The sequence below is a fragment of the Enhydra lutris genome, unplaced genomic scaffold (genome assembly GCF_002288905.1).
Source record: "Enhydra lutris kenyoni isolate GAN:26980312 unplaced genomic scaffold, ASM228890v2 scaffoldscaffold1, whole genome shotgun sequence".
NCBI lineage: Eukaryota > Metazoa > Chordata > Mammalia > Carnivora > Mustelidae > Enhydra > Enhydra lutris.
In genome coordinates this window covers 95,355,442-95,376,855 of record NW_019154085.1, presented here as the reverse complement: position 1 = coordinate 95,376,855, position 21,414 = coordinate 95,355,442, and the positions used below count along the sequence as shown (strand labels likewise).

General features: G+C 44.9%; 1 protein-coding gene across 1 annotated transcript in view; it reads right to left on the bottom strand.

Moving 5' to 3' along the window:
- The window catches only part of LOC111143551 (lactase), a 50,840-nt gene that overhangs the window by 12,601 nt on the left and 16,825 nt on the right, over positions 1-21,414 (bottom strand). Inside the window, exons 5-9 of the mRNA XM_022497380.1 lie at positions 20,044-20,122; positions 13,713-14,439; positions 9,704-10,349; positions 3,964-5,514; positions 3,055-3,323 (exon numbers count right to left, since the gene is read on the bottom strand). Of these exons, the coding sequence (XP_022353088.1) occupies positions 3,055-3,323; positions 3,964-5,514; positions 9,704-10,349; positions 13,713-14,439; positions 20,044-20,122 (3,272 nt within the window). The remainder of the gene's footprint in view (positions 1-3,054; positions 3,324-3,963; positions 5,515-9,703; positions 10,350-13,712; positions 14,440-20,043; positions 20,123-21,414) is intronic.

Here is a 21,414-nt window from a genome sequence, read left to right as displayed (position 1 = left end):
ACTGAAAGTCTGATGCTGTGATGTTATATGACTGGACGCCGCTAAGGTAGTGCTGGTATCCCAGCCAAGAGCACACGGCCAGGGGTGGCCTGCACAGCCCCCAGGCGAGCGGCGGGCCCAGGGCCAGCAGGCACACACCAGTTCAGGAGATGGCCTTGGTGGCTGGGAGATTAGTTAATGCAGGGAAATGGAGAAAATAAATGACAGCGTTGACGCTCTTAGGAGCTAGATTTTTCACCACTAGAGAAAGGAGATACAAATACGGGTGATGGAAAGGCTAGCATTTAGCCTGTGGAGTTGGATTGGACTCGGAGGTATCAGTATGAACTCACTATTTTTCAATCTACTTAGAGATGGGGTGGATGTAGAAATACATACAAGTGCGTGCGTGCATGTGTGTGTGTGTGTGTGTGTGTGCACGCATGTGCACGCACGTGTTCACACTTGTATTTCCTGGCTCTGTCTGCTGCAAGGGCTGAAGAATGCTGACACCTGAGTGGCAGTGAGCACACCCAGCACCTAGACCTCGGGTTCTAAATGCCCACATCCAGTCTAAGAGGCTGGGGCTCATTTGGGAAAGGGATGGTTACAGGATTGGGGCAGAAAAGGCCCAAGATGATCCAGGAGCATCTTGTACCATAAAGAACTAAGGAAGTGCTCAAAGAATGAGGGGCCATGTAGAAAGGACACAGGATCTGGCTAAAAGGCACTCCCCATAGTAAAATGTGGGGAAATGTGAGCATTAAAATACATAATACTTAAAAAAAAAAAAAAGAAATGCATAATACTAGCAAAACTGTAACTCATTGAATAAAACAGGACTCCACGAGGCCATGCTGCTGATGCATATTTATAGAGCATGAATAATTAGGGGAAAAGTCAAAGCTTGACCCTTCTGTTGGATGCCACCTCATAAATATAAGCGGAATGATAAAATGAGAAAATCACTGTTGGCTCTCACTGAATAATCGATTCAGGCAAAAATTATTAACAGTTGCTAGAGTTAGTGGGTAAAATTTGATGAGGAACAGGTTACTTACAAGGTCTCTAAGTAGCTCCCCACAAAATACTTATTTATAACTACATAATACTTACTAATTTTATAGTAGAGAAACCTGGCAAACACCTTCTTATTCAAGTGATAGAATCAGTTTTCATATACATATATCTGTGTGTATGTATACACATGCACAGAAAATAAGGCAAATGGTAAAATTTTAAACAGTTGAGTAATATGGGGAAAAGGTTTATAGGAGTCCTCTACTATTTTTGCAACTTTTCTCTGTTCAAAAATATTTCCAAATAAAAGGTTTTAAAAAGAAGGCATGTATAATCAGGGGTATGGGGGCGCTGGTGCAGGCAGCTGAGAGTCTTTGACCCTTGGTTTCCGCTCAGGTCTTCATCTCTGGGTTGTGAGATCAAGCCCGGCCGTGCTCAGTGCGAAGCCTATTTAAGACTGTCTCTCCCTCCCTCTGCTCCTCCCCCCATAAGTGCACTCTCTCGCTCACTCTCTCAAATCTTTAAAAAAAAAAAAAAGTACAACCAGGTGATATCTAGCCAGATAGCTATAGCCCACACTCTAAGCACTTCTCATCAATTTTTATATGTGACACTTTGCTAATTAGACGATTTAAGGTCACAAATGGAGAGAACTGTGCCTGCTGACCACCTGATGAATAGAAATGGGGGCTTGCAGATACTGATTTAATCATTCAAGATGTGGGCTGGCTAAAAGCATTTTAAGACACTCCTATCCCTTGTACAGACTGGGCTTAAGAATCCTGTAGGGTCTGTAGCCTGTGCCCTAGAATCAATTCCTAACCCTTCCTGTGTCCAGCTGTAAACCTGTGGGGTAGTGGTTTTCCTCCAGGGGCTATTTTTCCTCTGAAGAGACGTTTAGCAACCTCCAGAAACATTTTTAGTTGTTAAAGTTGGGGAGGAATGTCCTGTGATCTAGTGGCTACAGACCAGGGAGGCTTCTAAACACCCAGTAGGGTAGAGGAAAACCCCACAATAAGGAATCGTCCGTGCCAGTGTCCATCAGGCTGAACTGGGGAAACCCTGGACAGCGGGATCTGTTGGCCTGAAGTGAGAATAACAGAATATGATCTCTGAAATCTTGATATATCTTCCAATGATTCTTTCATACAAGGTGTTGGCCAGAGCGCTGAAGAGGACCAAGAACTGGGGTTTCCTCCAGCCCACAGAACAAGCTCCATGAACAGTTTCTGTGTTTGTACATTTACTTAATCACGTCTCAACACGGCAGAATTTGGTCCGAGACTCCACTGTAAACTAGTAGGGCGGTCATCTGGGGTACCTAACCCTCCCCTCCCTCAAAAACATTTCCCGCGGCTCTATTTGGAACACAGCCAAGGGCTAAGCACACCCAGGGTCACATCAGCTCACAGCGCTGATCCTGAGCAGGTCCCACAGGGAGCACACAGATTCCCCCCCCACTCCTGCCTCAAAGACAATCGACGGAGGCAGAAGATGGAAAGCAGGGACTCCCCACTAACTGCCTGGGCAAGTCACTCTTTGCTTTTTATCTTTCATTTTTCTGGGGGAAAAGCAAAACCCTTATGTTTTCTGTATCTGTGAGCTTCATTTGGCATGAATAAGCTGACACTGGGATGTCCTCAGGACATCAAAACAGGCCCAGGCCCCTGTGACAGCCACTCTGAGCCAACTGCCTGCTTGGAAGAGACTGGGTGATAAGAGACACATTCTAGCAGAGAAGCTTCCTGTTCGCATGTCTCTGCCTAAGTGTTGGTGCTTAACTTCATCTGCTCCATTTTGCCTCTGAACACCCATCTCAGCACAGCCCTAGAAGCCATGCTGGTCTGCCTGAATCCGGGAATGTGAAGAAGCCGGGCTGCCCAGGGAAAGGACCTCTATGACTCTCCACATGGCACCTAGTACTTCCCTCCCACAGGTCTATGAGAACCCTGGGCTCTTACCTGACCCTCCCCGTCCTGCCCTTGGCACTGAGCCCACAGCCTGGCACTTAGGAGGTAGGCAACAGATGTTGCTGAATGATCCCGGGCTTCTCACCTGATATGCGGCAGAAGCCGCACTCCAGATGAAGCCCTCAGGAAAATGTCCATAGAGAAACTCGTCTTCCCTGGGCAGAGGCATGCCGTTGTTGGTGATAACCTCTGTGTAGTACCTGGCTGAGGCTCTTGCTGTGCGAGGCCTGTTTGTGTTGTTGAAATCAACATGGTACAGTCCAAACTTGACTGTGTAGCCATTCAGCCATTCAAAGTTGTCCATCAGAGACCATGCAGAATAGCCTCTAAGGTCTACGCCATCAAGTCTGTAGGCTGGGAACATCCCAAAGGGAGAAGAGAAGAACTTTACACCAGGAGGGTGAGGTTCCCCAAGAAGCCCAGCCAAGACTGGCACCTCATTCAAGACAGTAGTCCTAAACTGTGACCTTCTATACACAAGTAATGTGTGCCCAGATAGACAAATCACCTTGTCTTTTTTGCCAGCACTGGATGCCCTCAAAACAATGACTAATGGCCAATCTTTGCAAAATCAAATTCTTTTGTTGGGGTAAAGGGACATGCCTCAAATCGAGAGTCTCAGCCCACTTTAGAAGTTAATCATACAAATGGGAATTAGAGAAGAGTTTCTTGTTCTGGGGTGCATGGAACTCACTAGAATATAAGCTCCATGTTATCTTTTCGTTCACTGAACTTAGAATAGAACTCGTCACACAGCAGTTGCTCAGTAAGGAATGGATGGACCCATGAAAATACTCTGTATGTGTGGGAAGATGACCATAGCTTTTTTTCAGATTTCCAAAGGGATATGTAACCCCAGAAGGGAAAAGAATTATGGAGTTAGGCCCTAAGAGAGACTTGTTGATGGTCTGTAATCCACTCTGCCAAACCATTTCAGGCATGTGACATATGGATGCTGGAAGATTCTGTAAGGGGGACATCAATGCTCACCTACCTTTCAAAGCTTCATTGATGTAGGTTTTGTGGTAAAATAACCTGTCGGTATCTTCCACTTTTGGACTGGTCAGCGCCACTCCATTTTCAGTGATGTAAATGGGGACGTCGCCATACTCTTCCTTGATCCAGTTGAGCAGTCTTCGCGTCCCCCAGGGTGCAGCTCTGTCCATTGCTGTGGCAGGCCATGAAGAGTCCTCTGTCTCGGTTGTCTCCCGGTCATCTTCATAGGAGGGTGGGTTTAACTTGGGCGTTCTGTGCTGCACGATTCTGGAGTAGTAAGTGTTAAGGCAGAACACGTCGGCTGTGCCCCTGATGTACCTCTTCTCTTCCTCAGTGAAGCTCGGCAGGCGGGAGGTGGCTAAGTGTTGAAGTTCACTCCTATTCCCCACTTTCCACTTCATGGCATCAGGATAGTCTCCATTTCGGAAAATGGGGTGGGCAAACCAGCCCAGTGAGAACTGCAGCATTCGGTCAGCTGCCTCCACCTCCCTCGGGATCTCTGGTGACTTGGGCTCTGCCCAGTGTGTACTGAGACTCAAAGAGATTACCCCCTTCTGTTCCTGCCTATATTTCTCATTGTAAGTGTGATAGACTCTGGCATGAGCTTTGATGATTGCATGGCCAATCCTGTAAGGTGCCCAGCCTGGGTCCTTCACCTGTGGAGGAAACTCCCCTGAGCCATAACCTAACCATGCCTGGTATGTGGGCTCATTAAAGGTCATCCAGAACTTGACTCTATCCCCAAAGGTCTGGAAACAAAAGTCCGCATAGCTGTTAAACAACTCAATCAAGGAAGAATTTTCCCAGCCTCCAATATCCTGGAGAGCCTGGGGCAGGTCCCAATGGTACAGTGTCACCATGGGTGAGATGTTGCTTGCCACCAAGCCATTGATCAGCCTGTTGTAATAATCAACACCGTGTCTGTTGATAGAATTGTTTCTTCCCGTTGGGAAAATCCTAGACCAGGAGAGAGAGAAACGATAGGCCTTCACCTTTAAAGCTCGAAGCATATTCAGATCTGCATCCAATTGGTTATAGCTGTCACAGGCGATGTCTCCAGTGGCACCACCTTTCACATTGCTCCCTGGTGTGTGGGTGAAGTTATCCCAGATGCTGGGGCCTTTGCCATCAGCATCCCAAGCTCCTTCAATCTGATAAGCTGATGAAGACACACCCCACAGAAAGTCATCCCGGAAAGTGCCATGGTAGAACAGATCTCTTTCAAACTTGGGTTGGTTGGAGAACTTTTCCCAAACAACTTTAGCTTTGGAGGGCACATCAGATGGAAAAGTGAAGGCTCTCATTTTAGGTGGAAAGTTTGATGTACTGGGTGATGGCAGTCTCTTTACTACCTTGGGAAGAAAACCATTCTTTTCAATGATGCTGCTGAAAAAGTAGGCAGACTTCCTGGGAGTCCTCGGCTTGCTGCTGTCGTTGAAGTTGATGTGGTGCAGCCCAAACCTCTGGCTGTAACCAGAGGGGCCTTCAAAGCCATCCATGAGGGCACGAGCAATGTAAGATCGAACATCCACCAAGTCGTCCTTGATAGCTACAGAGAGAAACAAAACTCTTTTAAAGTCTCTGTTACTGATGTTGCTATTTAAAGGTTTTCCTTTTGGGGCGCCTGGGTGGCTCAGTGGGTTAAGGCCTCTGCCTTCAGCTCAGGTCATGGTCTCAGGGTCCTGGGATCAAGCCCTACATTGGGCTCTTTGCTTGGCAGGGAGCCTGCTTCTTCCTCTCTCTCTGCCTGCCTCTCTGCCTACTTGTGATCTCTGTCAAATAAATAAAATCTTTAAAAAAATAAAGGTTTTCCTTTTGATACACACAGTTTGGAGGGGACTTGGGTTACCCCAAAAATGCCAACCCTTTTTCCTTAGAATGAATAAAAGAAAAATCCACAAGGCCCTACAAATCATCAAGCCACATCTGTGGTCATAAATCTCAATCCAGAGGAGCATTCCTGCCTTAAAATGAATACGAGAATGTGTTCCATCTGCTTTTATTAGGACTCCTTGGTTTTTTTATAGAATGAAAAATATCTCAAATGTACTTTTGCTTTTCCTTAATGTTTAGCAATACTGACATAAAATGATCACACATCCCATCTTAGAAAAGAGAAATAAAGCCTACAGTAAGGTATTCCCTGGTAAGTGGGTTGAATAGAAGTCCTCAAAAAGATATGTCCAAATCTTAACTTCCCATACCAGTGAATGTAATCTTATTTGGAAAAAGGGTCTTTGTAGATGTAATTAAGTTAGGGGTCTTAAGACGTGATCATCCTGCAAAACTGGGTGAGTCAGAAATCCAATGACAAGAATCCTTAAAAGAGAAACAGAGAAGGTCCACATGAAGATGGAGGCAGAGATCAGGGTGACACAGCCACTAGCCAGGGAATGCTTAGAGCTACCAGAAGCTGGAAGAGGCAAGGAAGGAGTCTACTTTGGAGACTTCGGAGGGAGAGTAGCCTTACTGACATCTCCATTTTGGACTTCTGGCTTCCAGAACTATGAGAAAAATGAAAGAGAGAGAGAGAGAAAGAAAGGAAAATAAAAGAAAGGAAGGAAGGATGGAAGGAAGGAAGGAAGGAAGGAAGGAAAGAAAGAAAGAAAGAAGAAAGGAAGAAAGAAAAGAAAAAAAAAGAAGAAGAAGAAGAGGAGGAGGAGGAGGATGAAGAAAAAAAAATGTCTGGTGAGTCAAGGAAAAACCAGCCTCAGAGTAAAGCAACAGCTTTGGGCTCAAACTGGGAACTAGCAAAGTATTAAGCCTTATTTTTATCAGATTACACAGACTCTCAACAAACACTAACTGTATAAGAGGCATAATTCATATACTATGTATAGTTTACTTAATCATTCAATAAATAATTTAATAAGCACCTACATTGTCCCAGGCTGTAATAGGCTCTGGAAACAAAGATGAATAGAAGCCTCATAGGTTTGTGGGTATTGCTGAGACAGAAATAAAAAGGCCTCTCACTGGCTGATCAGGCACATCATGTAATCTCTCTGAGCATTAGTTTTCACAATTGTCCCATCAAGATAATATCTGCCTCTACTATGCCTAGGTGGGTCAGTCAGTTAAGCGGCTGCCTTCAGCTCAGGTCATGATCCCAGAATCCTGGGATCAAACCCCACATTGGTCTCCCTGCTCCCTGGGGAGCTTGCTTCTCCCTCGGGAGCTTGCTTCTCCCTCTTCCTCTGCCTCTCCCCCAACTCCCAGCTTGTGTACATGCTCTCTCTCAAATAAATAAAATCTTTTTTAAAAATATGCCCCTATTTTCTGCACAAGGCTGTTTCAAAGATCACTTGAGATAATCTCTTAAAGGGATTCTGGGATTGTGAAGATTACAGAATTGTAACCCTGATGCTAAGGGTACAAGCAAAGTATAAGAGAGAGTGTCTGGCCTCAGGAACAGTGACTGTGTTTCTCCATTCCTTACTGAAGTGCCTAGGGCAGGTATTACTAATCAACTCTTTCAGTGAATCTAGACAAGGCCTTGAAATCTTCTCAACATAGCCCCCTTAACATAGGCAGGTGACTCGCCACTTATCAACTGATTAGCACTGACCCACTTATCAACTGATTAGCACTGACATATGAGATGAAAACTATTTGCCATTCCTTTTTACTTAGAATAAAAAGGCATATGGGGAAAAGTCTCTTCAATAAATAGCATAGGGAAAGTTAGCTACATGCAAAAGAATGAGACTGGACCAGTTTTCTACACCATACACAAAAATAAACTCAAATGTATTAAAAATGTAAATACGAGACCTGAAACCATAACAATTGTAGAAAAGAGAGAGCATAAGCAGTAATTTCTCTAACATTGGCCATATCGACATCTTTCTAGATGTGTCCTGAGGCAAACAAAACAAAACCAGAAATAAAGTATTGGGCCTACATCAAAATAAAAAGCTTCTGCACAGCAAAGGAAACCATCAACAAAACTAAAAGACAACCTCTGGAATAGGAGAAGATATTTGAAAACTACATATCCAATAAAGGGTTAGTATTCAAAATAAGGAACTGATATAACTCAATACCTAAAAAATAAATAATCCAATTTTAAAAATGGGCAGAACACACAAGCAGACATTTCTCCAAAGAAGACATACAGATGGCCAACAGACCCATGAAAAGATGTTCAACATCACTCATCATCAGGAAAATGTAAATCATAACTACAATGAAATATCACTTCAGACCCGTCAGAATGGCTAAAATAAAAAACACAAGAAACAGCAAGTGCAGGTGAGGATGTGGAGAAAAAGGAACTCTCATGCACTGTTGGTGGGAATGCAAATTACTACAGCCACTGAGGAAAACAGCATGGAGGTTCCTCAAAAAATTAAAAATAGAATTACCCTATGATCCAGTAATTCTACTCCTGAGTATTTACCCAAAGAATATAAAAAACACTAATTCAAAAAGATATATGTGCCCTGTTCATTGCAGCTTTAATTACAACAGCCAAATTATGGAAGCAGCCCAAGTCTCTATCAAAAAATGAATGGATAAAGATGATGTGGTATGGGGCGCCTGGGTGGCTCAGTGGGTTAAAGCCTCTGCTTTCGGCTCAGGTCATGATCCCAGGGTCCTGGGATCGAGCCCCACATCGAGCTCTCTGCTCAGCAGGGAGCCTGCTTCTTCCTCTCTCTCTGCCTGCCTCTCTGCCTACTTGTGATCTCTGTCTGTCAAATAAATAAATAAAATCTTAAAAAATAAATAAATAAAAAATAAAAAAAAGATGATGTGGTATTTATATATACAATGCAATATTACCCAACTATAAAAAAGAATGAAATCTTACCAATTGCAACAACACGGATGGATGGAGGGGGTATAATGCCAAGTGAAACAGGTCAGTCAGATAAATATAAATACCATATGATTTCACTCATATGTGGAATTTAAGAAACAAAGAATACAAGAGACAAACCAAGACTCTTAGCCACATAGAACAAGCTGATGGTTACCAAAGAGGAGGGGGTGTGGAGATGAGCGAAATAGATGAAGGAGATTATGAGTACATTTATCATGATAAGCACTAAGTAATGTATAGAATTGTCATCACTATATTGTATACCTAAAACCGATATAACACTGTATATTAACTATACTGGAATTAAAATTTTTAAAAAATTTAAAATCCATTTGAAGCTTTGTTAGGCAAGAATGATTCTGTAGGTATGAATTAACTGGATCAAAGTTAATGGTGTGGAATGTAGATGTTATAGCTGGTTAAAGAAGATGGAGATTAATGTGGCCAGAACAATGAGGGAAGATTTAATGTGTTGGAGTCCGATCTTATAATGCCATTGTCATCCTATATTGTAACTTTCTGGGTTCCTCTGTAGACTCTGAGTGTCCTCTGGGAAAAAGTGATATTTGTTCAATATTTTACTCCTACAGTCTTGTGCAATGTGTGGCACATAATAGGCACTGAATACATTTTTGTTAAATGAATGCATTAAAAGAAGATGATTCCTGATCAGTGGATAAGACTCAGATGGGCAGGATGGAGAAGGAGGCATTATAGGAAATAAGAACACAGGAGCAAAAACTTGAGGCTTCTGGGGGAGACAGGAGAGTAATGTGAAGGATTCATGCTATTACTACTATTACTACTACTTTTTGGCTTCATTTTCTTGGAAGACTATCTTTGTCTCATTAAACAAAACTCTGAAGACTTGGAGAAGTACCACCCACTTTCCAATCACCAACATCATTCTTACCCTTGAGCACCTCATTGATATATTTATTGAAGTAGTCCACTCTCAAGGAATCCTCAAAGAGATCTTCGGTCTCCCCTATGGGCATGCCATTCCCAGCCAGGTAGATTGGAACTTTTCCTCTTGTATATTCCAAATATACAAACTGCAACAGTCTCCTTATACCCCAGGGTACTACATAAATCCAAGAGGATGAGGTCTGAGGCCACGCAGGGTCCACATGTTGGGAGAAGCCCCCAATGGTATCATAGCTGGGGATGCAGGAATCTTCTTGGGTCTTGCTGATGAGGCGGGAGGTATAATGAGATAGACCCAGAAAATCAGCGGAGCCTTTCAGAAGCTGCTTCTCTGCTTCGGTGAACTCAGGGAGCTGGGCCACAGGACTGGGGCACCGTTGGTTCATCTGTTGGATCTGGGCCTTCAGGGCAGCAGGGTAGTCTCCATCCACAAAGATGGGGTGTGCAAACCAGCCCAGCATGAAATGCAAGAAGCGTTCAGAGGCTGTGAGGTCCTCGGGCTTCTCTGGAGACAGAGGTTCTGCCCAGTCTGAGTTCAACACAATGCCCACACGTCCCTGCTGCTGTAGACGATAGTGACTATTATAGTGGTGCCAAACTCTGGCATGAGCCTTGAGGACCAAGTGAGCCACCTTGTGAGGAAGAAAGAAGGGAATACAGTGCTTCATAACAACCAACAGCAAAGCCAACAATCATAAGCCAATAACAAGTCTACAACATCAACAAGTTAACACCAATGTCAAGGTTACCAATGTTAATGACAACATTAACAGTGAAAATGTCCACATCAATAAAAAGAGTAACATAAACAACATCAGCAAGTCATCAGCAAGTTAATGCCAATGTCAACAAGTCAACAATATCAATAAGAAGTTAAGACAGACGCTAATAACGTCAATAAATCAAGGACATGGACATTGTTGACACTGACAACACCATCAACACCAGTGCTGGCAATATCAACAATGCAGACAACAGAGACAGTAAGTCAATGACAATGTCAATGAGTCACCACCACCACAGACAGGTCAATAGCAGCAGCACCAACACCGTATTTCATAGTTAACATTGTTAATGAATTCTCTCATGTATTTCTTACAACAACCTTATATGGCAAGTATAATTATTATTACCACTGTACAATGAGGGAAACAAGATCCAGAGAGGGTAGAATGCAGGAAGTCTGACTCTAGGCCTGTATTGTCCCAAACGATGCTATTCTGCCTTTGCCCTCAATAATCCTTACTGACTAATTCATCAACAACGAATTTGGGGGGATCATTTTAGTCGCCATACAAGGAATGGGATAATTCTAACCTACCTGTCCTCCTTTCTATAGTGAAATCTAGAAAGAAAACCCATGTCCAGGAACCTCTTTGTAGACTTAACTCAAGGTCTTACAAAAGTCAACAGCTTCCCTTGGCAGAGCACCATGGGAAAACAGGCAAAAGTGGTGTGCCTGGAGTATAATACACATAGATTTTAATCTTGACTTTGTCACTAACTTGCTCAGGAAACTCAATCTTCTCATTCAGTTTCCTTTTCTGCAAGAAGCAGTAATTATGGATCCATTTAGAAGCACTAAAGAAGATTGTGGATACAAGGGTGCCTGCGTGGTTTAGTCATTGGGCATCTGCCTTCAGCTCAGGTCATGATCCCAGGGTCCTGGGATTGAGCCCCACATTGGGTTCCCTGCTCAGCTGGGAGCCTGCTTCTCTCTCTCCCACTCAACTTGCTTGTGTTCCCTCTCTCTGTCAAATAAATAAATAAAATCTTTAAAAAAAGTGTATACAAGCGCCAAGCAGAAACCTGGAGTGCAGGCAGGAGCTTGTGGCTTCATAGCTTCCTTTCCTTTTTCATTTTTATCTTCTGAAGATGATGACACTTATTATTGAAAAATTTCATATCAAAATAGGCCCTAGAAATGAAATTCCTCACTGCTTCTCATGTTCCAAATGTTAGTCTTTAACTGGGTCCTAAACTCCATGGCAAACTGCGCTCCTTTCCAAAAGGTAGGACTGCTTGCCTCCTAAATGAGTCCGTGTAAGGCAGGGGGCTCGGTGGGCTATCAGACCACTAGCAGAACCAGCCACTGTGGCCACGGAACATGGAAAAGTGTTAATGACAAGTCAGGTGAAAAATGGGCACGGGGTAATTGTGATGTGTCAGTGTAGGGTCATCAATTGTAAAAAATGTACCATGCTGGTAATGGGGGGTGTTGATAATGGGGGAAGCTGTGGCGGGGGGCAGACAGTATATGGGAAATCAATGTAACTTCTGTTCAATTTTACTATGAACTTAAAACTACTATAAAAAATAAAGTCAACTTAAAAAATGCACCAAATCAAGTGCACTATGAGTACACTGTGAATGCAAGGGAGCCAGGACTGGAAGGAAACATGGGCAGAATCAGGAGAGAAACTTTTTCTATGAAATTTTCCCTTAAAGGCATTATACTGTTTTAATTAATACATAAAAGCAAGATGTGAAAGACCAAAGTGAGGTAGACTTTCCAGGAGCCACACTTGTAGGGATAAGAAGCCTAAGGAGAAGAGGTTAGTATGAGTTTTACAATGAAGAGAGGAATAGAAAGGTTCCAACCCTCCATTTTCAGAAGTGTTCTCTTTCGGTGTGTATGGTCACTTGCTGAATGAGAACAGAGTAGAAGCCTTGACTTCAGTGCTATGATTTTTTGGCATTTCATCAAGTCACCGATTCCAATTTTTCTATCTCATTGTGGACATTTGAAACTGTTCTCTAATTTTCTTTTTTAAGATTTTATTTATTTGTTTGACAGAGAGTAATCACAAGTAGGCAGAGGGGCAGGCAGAGAGTGAGAGGAGAAAGCAGGCTCCCCACTGAGCAGAGAGCTCAATGTGGGGCTCGATCCCAGGACCTTGGGATCATGACCTGAGCTGAAGGCAGAGGCTTTAACCCACTGAGCAAGCCAGGTGCTCTGTTCTCTAATTTTCTTATGTGTATTTGTATCATCTCCTCCAAAAAGCTTTAAATCTCAAGGACATGAGCCATGGTGTCCTCTTTAACAACCAGTATGGGGCAAAGACTCCTATTTCAGAAGAGAACCCCAAGTGTGGTGGGAGAAAGCCAGACTAACCAGTCCATCCTGAAGAAGGCTGCCAGGGAAGGCTGAGATTTTGAAGAAATATGGAAAGGATAGAAAGGACCTATATTAAGCCATTTAAATTGTTGTCTCCAGTATATACATCCCCTTCTTATGGGAATGCTATACTGACTAGCCTCTGGAAAGCTGGACCCTTTCTCCCCCCCTTCCTCTCAGCCAGTGTGGAAGGGTAGAGCTGGCATCAGGACCCAGACCAGCCAGTGCATTCCAGTCCCCTAGCCTAGACCCAGTGACTGGTTGGGGGGTGGGCATGCAACCCAGGCAGCAGCCACAAGACACAGGAAGGCATTTGCTGGGAATGGCAGAAGAGAGGCAAGCTTGCTTTCCTGCTGGTCTTGAAGGAGAGCAGGGCTGCAGCCATCTGGTTAGCAGGCAGTTCAAGTAGAAAGCCAGTAGGGGGAGGCAAGAGAAGAAGAAAAATTGAGTACTAGTGGCACGTTCTAGGTCTGATCAAGTTCTACTGTGACCAGCTAAAACCCAGACTTTTCAGTTTCCTAGGGAGACAGATTCCCTCTTTGCTTAGGTTAGTCTGGGTTCAGTTTTCTGTCACTTTCCACTCTCCACATGGAGAATGTGCTGGCCCCAATTCTGGCCCTCCACCGACACCATTGGAAGCAGTTCCTGTTCTCCCACCCCCAATTCCCTCAGCCAGCAGCGCTGTGCCAAGGACATAATGACTGTTTCCAAGTGCCAGCACAGCGTCTGGAAAAATAAGGTGATTAACAATTTCCAGTGCCTTCCCTCCCCCTTCTGGCTTCTTTTAAAGGACAAAAAGGAAAGTCCTGCTGAAGGGAAGAGAAAATGACTTACTCCCAGAGAAATGTCTCCCCCAGTGAGGTGGGCCGAGACATACCTTGAAAGAGGCCACCCTTGGGTCTGAGAGGCCTGGCGCATGGCGGCCAGTGCCATAGCCAGCGTAGCTCATCACCCACGGCTCGTGGAAGGTCACCCACAGCTTCACGCGGTCCCCGAAGGTGGCGAAGCAGAAAGCCGCATAGTCCAGGAACGCATCCACCACGCTGTCGTTCTGCCACCCACCATGCTCCTGCAGCGCCCGGGGCAGGTCCCAGTGGAAGAGCGTGGCCATGGGCTCGATGCCCGCGGCCAACAAGCTGTCCACGAGCCTGCTGTAGTACGCAACGCCCTGGGGGCTGGGCCGGTGCCCGCGGCCGCTGGGGAAGATGCGGGACCAGGAGATGGAAAACTTGTACACCTGGGCTCGGAGGCCCCGGAGCAGGGCCACATCGATGTCCACTTTGTGGTAACTGTCACTGGCCACCTCCGGTGTCACTGCGCCCCGGGCGGCATTCAGGTGCCCCATCGGGTCCCAGACGCTCGGCCCCCTTCCGCCCTCGGCCCAGCCGCCTTCCACGTTGAAGGCTCCGGTGGAGACGCCCCAGAGGAAGTCTTCAGGGAAAACATCCCACAGGAAAGCGTCTCTCTCAGCCCTGGACTGGTTGGCAAAGGTTGCCCAGACTCTCCGGTAGGCCGAGCCTTGAGGCGAGGAGCCGGCTGCGCGCCCCACGTCCCGCGGCGCCGAGGCCTGAAGGGAACGGCTGCCCATCCGAGAGTAGGGCCCGCTGCAGGGTTGGGAAGACAAAGGGACACAGGGATGACTCTATGGCTTACCTCCGCCCTGAGACAGACGGATAGCGACAACGTGGGTCATCAGGGGAGGTTCCAGAAACACTGAGTGAAAAAACCGTACCCACAAAGTTGTCGACAGGAAGTGACTGATGGGTGGGGAAATTACTATTATTGCTTGTTCTTAGGTCAGTTATTATTGCTCCTGCAGGAGTCAAACACTGTGCCAAGCCCACTGTTCCCTGTATTAGCTTGTCCTTGAGTACTGTCTTTGGTTCTATGCCATTTTTTTCCTTATTATTATTTATAAAAAAACATAGCTAATTGGGGTGCCTCTGTGGCTTCTTGGGCTAAGTATTGGACTCTTATTTCTGCTCAGGGCATGATCTCAGGGTCCTGATATCAAGCCCTGTGCTCTCCTGCTTAAGATTTACTCTCTTGGGTGCCTGGGTGGCTCAGTCATTAAGCCTCTGCCTTCTGCCCAGGTCCTGATCCCAGAGTCCTGGAATTGAGCCCTGCATCCGGCTCCCTGCTCCATGGGAAGCCTGCTTCTCCCTCTCCCACTCCCCCTGCTTGTGCTCCCTCTCTTGCTGTGTCTCCCTCAGTCAAATAAGTAAATAAAATCTTGAAAAAAAAAAATTTACTCTCTCCCCCTGCCCCTCCCCGACCTCGCTCTCAAAACTTAATTAACTAAATAAAAACAACATAACTAATAATAATGATGGCTTTAATTCATTATGCCTTGATTCTGTACTGGCCACTATGATAAGAATGTTGTTGGTCTCTCATTTAATATTTACAGATTTATGAGATAAGTACTACAATTATGTATCCTTATCCTGCAAAAAAGGAAACTGAGACTTTAAGAAATGAGTAAGTTCTGGGCATCAGGAGACCAGCACCTAGTTACCAGCTGGTACAGAAGCAGTTCAATAATTGAGCTACTGGTATAGCTCTAGTGATATGCACTAGCTAAATATTAACTCTAGCTCTTCCACTGGGACCTGCCCTGGGGCACTGGAGGAGAATGGTGAGTGGCAGTCCTTTCTCCATGATGCCTGGACTGTGGATATAGTAGTAGGAGCTCAAGCATCCATCCTGGACCATAAGGTAGAAGCCTTACTAAGGATGACAAAACGAGATAGGAGCCTGGATTCCCGATGATTATACCTTCTCTAGATTATCCATCTCCAGCCTTTTTAATGTAAATGAACTCATATCTCATTTTCTTTTAAATGAGAACTCCTTGATCACACAGTTTGCAAGTCGTAGAGTAAAGTCTGTGCTTTCAGGGGCACCTGGATATCTCAGCTGGTTAACTGTCTGCCTTTGGCTTGGGTCATGGTCCCAGGGTCCTAGGATCAAGCCTCCTGTTGGGTTCCTTACTCAACAGGGAGTCTGCTTCTCCCTTTCCCTCTGCTCGCTCTCTCCCTCAAATAAATAAAATATTTTTTTAAAAAGATTTTATTTATTTATTTGACAGAGAGAGATCACAAGTAGGCAAAGAGGCAGGCAGAGAGAGAAGAGGAAGCAGGCTCCCTACTGAGCAGAGAGCTCGATGCGGGGCTCAATCCCAGGACCCTGAGATCATGACCCAAGCCAAAGGCAGAAGCTCAACTCACTGAAAGCCCCTCAAATAAATAAAATCTTTATAAACAAGTGTGCTTTTAACCATATATCACTATATTTGTGTGTAGATATTTATATATTTTTAATATTTCATATAAATAAATTCAGATAAATATAGATTTGAAATAGAACATAAAAGTGCTATCCTTACATGAATAGTCTATTTCGATTTTGTTTTATTTTTAGTCCATTTCTCTCCTTCTGTCTTTCCTTCATTTTTTTTAAATAAAACATTTTTTTCTAATATTTCAAAACAAACCCTGAATTGATTTCCCAATCTCCAAGTACTGCCCTGCGGGATGGAAAGCACATTTGAAAAACATGTGGCAGTAATGGGCAGAGGCTATGAATAGACGTTTCTGCAAAGAAGACATCCAGATGGCAAACAGACACATGAAAAAGTGCTCCACATCACTCAGCCTCACAGAAATTCAAATCAAAACCACAGTAAGATACCACTTCACATCAGTCAGAATGGCTAAAATTAACAAGTCAGGAAACGACAGATTTTGGCAAGGACGCGGAGAAAGGGGAACCCTCCTTCACTGTTAATGGGAATGCAAGCTGGTGCGGCCACTCTGGAAAACAGCATGGATGTTCCTCAAAAAGTTGAAAATAGAGCTACCCTATGGCCCAGCAATCGCACTACTGTGTATTTACCCTAACGATGCAAATGTAGTGATCTGAAGGGCCACGTGCACCCAAATGTTTATAGCAGCAATGTCCACAAGAGCCAAACTGTGGAAAGAGCCTAGATGTCCATCAACAGAAGAATGGATAAAGAAGATGTGGTGTGTGTGTGTGTGTGTGTGTATAAAATGGAATACTATGCAGCCATCAAAAGAAATGAAATCTTGCCATTTGCAACAACGTGGATGGAACTAGAAGGTATTATGCTGAGCGAAGTAAGTCAATCAGAGAAAGACAATTATCATATGATCTCCCTGATATGAGGAATTTGAGAGGCAGAGTGGGGAATTTGCGGGGTAGGAAAGGAAAAATGAAACAAGATGGGATTGGGAGGGAGACAAACCATAAGAGACTCTTAATCTCATGAAACAAACTGAAGGTTGGTGGTATGGAGAAGGTGGTTGGGTTATGGACACAGAGGAGGGTATGTGCTATGGTGAGTGCTGTGAAATGTGTAAGCCTGACGATTCAGACCTGTACCCCTGAGGCAAATAATACATTATATGTTAATAAAAATAATTATAAATAAATAAAATAAAATAAAAATTTTTTAAAAGCTTGTGGCAGTTATACCACCAGAGGGCAACCTTGAGGAAAGGTCTGTGGAGGTGGGTGTGTTAGGTCCAGGGAAGAAAATATATGGGGTGGGGGTGAGGGAGGCCCAAGGACGTGCAGTCCAAGAGCATCTCCTGTCCAAGGGCCATCTTGTGGAGAGAGGATGACATTAGTACTAGGTTGGCACAGAGCACAGAACTGGTAGAAGTGACAGGGACACTGCAGAGGGACCTCCATCCCATGAAGCAAACCTGGGTCTTCCAAACCTAAACACCTCCTGTTTTGTGAAGCATTAGCTAATACATTTGCTAAAACAGCAGTGGGGGGGAATGATCTATAGTTGTGGATTATCCATAATATATGCAGGTCTCTGGAGCACAATCAGGACACAAGTGACACCCACTCAGTGAACAGCCTCAGCTGCTCTGACCCAGCCCTCCTGATCCTGGCTGTCCTCCTAGCTTGGAAGAAATTAGGTCTTGAAGAAATAATCAAACAGCCTCTGGACAAAATACAGTGTGCTCTGAAGACTTTTTTTTTTTTTAATTTAAAAATTATTTCAGTAATCTCTATACCCAAAGTGGGGCTAAAACTCACAACCCTGAGATCAAGAGTCACAGGTTCTTCTGACTGAGGTAGCCAGGTGTCCCTCATTTACTCTAAAGTGTTTTTTTTTTTTTAAGATTTTATTTTTATTTATTTGACAGAGAGAGACACAGTGATAGAGGGAACACAAGCAGGGGAGTGGGAGAGGGAGAAGCAGGTTTCCCACCAAGCTGGGAGCCCAGTGCAAGGCTTGATCCCAGGACTCAGGGGATCATGACCTGAGCTGATGACAGGCGCTCAATGACTGAGCCACCCAGGCGCCCCTCTAAAGGTTTAATGTGGGGAGTCTAGGGTTTGCCTAACTTGGGAAGAGATTTAGCACACAAAGCCTCGATCCCCATGCCCAGGCCTTTCAGGTAGCCCTCCTTCAGCTGTCCCTCCCCTGCCCCCAGCCACCTCGGACCATCCCAGATAATGCTCTTTCTCCCCCATCTGGGGAGCAGTGCTCCTCCCACAGTCTGGCATTAGAGTCATTTGTGGGCCTGTCTCCCCTTTGAGGTCTAAGATTCTCGAAGAGAAAATAATGTTAGTCCTGTTGGAAACCCGCCGCCCCCACTTGTTCCGGCCCCCAGTGGGCTCTCCACCGATGTCCACCCGAGTGAGGACCCCTGGCTGTCAGGTTACTGTTAGCCAGGGTTGGACATTTGCTTCAGGCCAAGGCTTAGAGGGAGAACCTTGGAGCAGGTGTTACATGACAGCTTGTGGTTTTGCAGGCACTGAGCTTTCAGGGTAGCCCTTCTTTTTATGGCCTCTTGAGTACTATTTTCTGAAAAGATGTGGCCAGCATGCCTCCACTGACTCCAAGCATGGTCAGGGAGTGGTTCTGACCTGTCTCCTCTTTCCCACCGTTCATACTCCCAGGACAAAGCTTTACATGCAGCAGCTGCTTTGGGCTTGTTGGTGTGACCTGCTGGCTTGAAGTGAGTTGAGAGGACTGAACAACAGAATACACAAGTGCTGGGAGAGGAAAAGGACAAAGAGGTGGTAGCAGCTCAAGTGTATGACCTTGGACTGAGCTGTCCTAGTGAAGTCTAAGGTGAAGGACAAGGAGAGCTCTAGCTGAAAGTCTGGGAAGCCAAATGCTTCTTTCCAGTCTTTGTCCTTTGTCAACAAATGGTGCATGAACTCATGCGTGTAACACACCCATAGAAGGCTGAGGGATCTAGGGAACGACCTGTGGTATTGCTCACCACACCATCCTTTTCTTGTTCACTTGAGAAGCATATCAGACTATGAGTGTGTGAGGGTGTCATTATGGGGGTAACCTCATATCCACTCTAATTTTTTTAAATATGCCATTTACAAATTTTGGTACTTCAATCATTCAGTAAGAAATTATCTGCAACCACACCATAGATTAAAACCTTTCAGGGGCACCTGGGTGGCACAGTCTGTTAAACGTCTGACACTTGGGTTTGGCTCAAGTTGTGATCCCATGGGTCGTGGGATCAAGCCCCGCATCAGGTTTTGCGCTCAGTGTGGAGTCTGCTTGAATTTCTCTCTCTCCTTCTCCGTCTGCTCCCCCCACCATTCACTCCCTCTCTCTAAAACACATAAATAAATCTTTAAAAAAATAAAATAAAACCTCTCAGAAAATCCCTGAGTTAGGCCTCTGCCTCACTGCAACAGCTGAATCTCCAACCTACACTACTGTCTCCTTGTGGGAAAGAGGTTTCACAGTTCACAGGAGGAAACGGGTGCAGAGAACTCCCCTCACTTGTTCAGGTCATGTAACTTCAATGGGGCAGTCAGATCTATCTTTAACCCAGCCTTCCACAAACACACACTACCTCCAGCAAGCTCTTCAACTAGAAAGCAAGGGTTCAAAATCCCAGCTCTGCTTGCTGTGTGGACTTGGGCAAACCGCTAGGCTCACAAGGGCAGAATGACAAGGGAAGATGCAGAAACACGTAGGCCCAGAGTCAGATGCAGTGGGAGACTGGCTCTCTTGCTACTGTCCCCTTGGAGCCTTCATTTCTCATCCGGATTAAAAATCACTGGCCAAGAGGCAGATGACAACAGTCCCCCACGAGTACACACGTGAAAGAGCATTCTGCAAGTATCATTGATATTGATATTTCAACAGGAAATTGATAGTTCAACAGGAAACCTAACATTACCTTCTCTTGGAACTTGGTGAACAGCTTAGCAGAGTATTAACATCAGACCCAATGGTGAGAACCTGGTGTTCACTTATGGCTGTAAAACAAGAAGTTTATTTAAGGCTCCTGGAAGCCCAACCAACAGTGTTTATGGATGCAATCAATTATTTTCTTATTTATTCCACACCCAAGCTCCAATCAATCATTCTAAGCTCCCTGGAAAATACCATGTGCAAAAGAGGTAAGGAGGTCAGAACTGACTTCCATGTAGCTAGAACAGTGGTTCTCAAACTTCCCTGTGCATCTGAATCGCCTGCAGACCTTGTTAAACACAGATTGCTGGGCCCACCCCAGAGTTTCTGAGCCAGTGCATTTGATGTGGGGCTCGAGGATTTGAATATCTAGCAAGTTCTCAGGGGATGCTGACCCTGCTGATCTGAAGACCACACATGGAGAACAACTGATTTAGAAGAACTCAAACATCAGAAGGAGATGGAATTTTTAAAATTGTTGTGAACTATGCATAAACAATAAATTGACCATTTTAGCCATTTAGAAAGGGATGGAACTTAAGAACAGAAATCATTATGCCATCAAATGTGAGTTAGGGTGAGGGTTATTAAATTGTAACTATGGATGAGTGTCGTGAGGTCTATGAAGCTGGCTCAGCACTGGTTACAAGTAGTAGAAAGGGCACTACTGACCTCTACTCTACTCTACCTTATAGGGTGACTGGAATGAATACCAGGACACCCAGGAACCTGCCCCTATCTAGTAGACCTCAGCCCCTGATGCCTTAACACAATCCATCTTTCCCTTGATGTGATTGCACCCTGAGTGATCTCTTGATCCATGGTCCACCAATCAGATTCACTCTCATGAATTTGAACTAAGAGACACGGAGAAGATGGTCCATGAGCTGCAGGTCTTAGATCTGAAGGCTTCAGTAAGGTGCTCACCAGGGCCATGTGCAAGCTGAGGTAATGGGGAAAAGAGCAAGGATAAGTGGAGGGGGCCAAAGAGATCTTGGAGGGAGCAGTAATGAAAAGGGACACTCATGGGCGCCTGGGTGGCTCAGTGGGTTAAGCCGCTGCCTTCGGCTCAGGTCATGATCTCAGGGTCCTGGGATCGAGTCCCACATCGGGCTCTCTGCTCAGCAGGGAGCCTGCTTCCCTCTCTCTCTCTCTCTCTGCCTGCCTCTCTGTCTACTTGTGATCTCTCTCTGTCAAATAAATAAATAAAATCTTTAAAAAAAAAAAAAAAAAAAGGGACACTCAGGCACAGAGCAGTTCCCATACTTATACCTGAACCTGGAAGCCTAATGGTCTTTATTTCCAAAAGACCAAAGCATCTTTGTCATCTTTGTACAGAACCTCTCTTCTTTCTCAA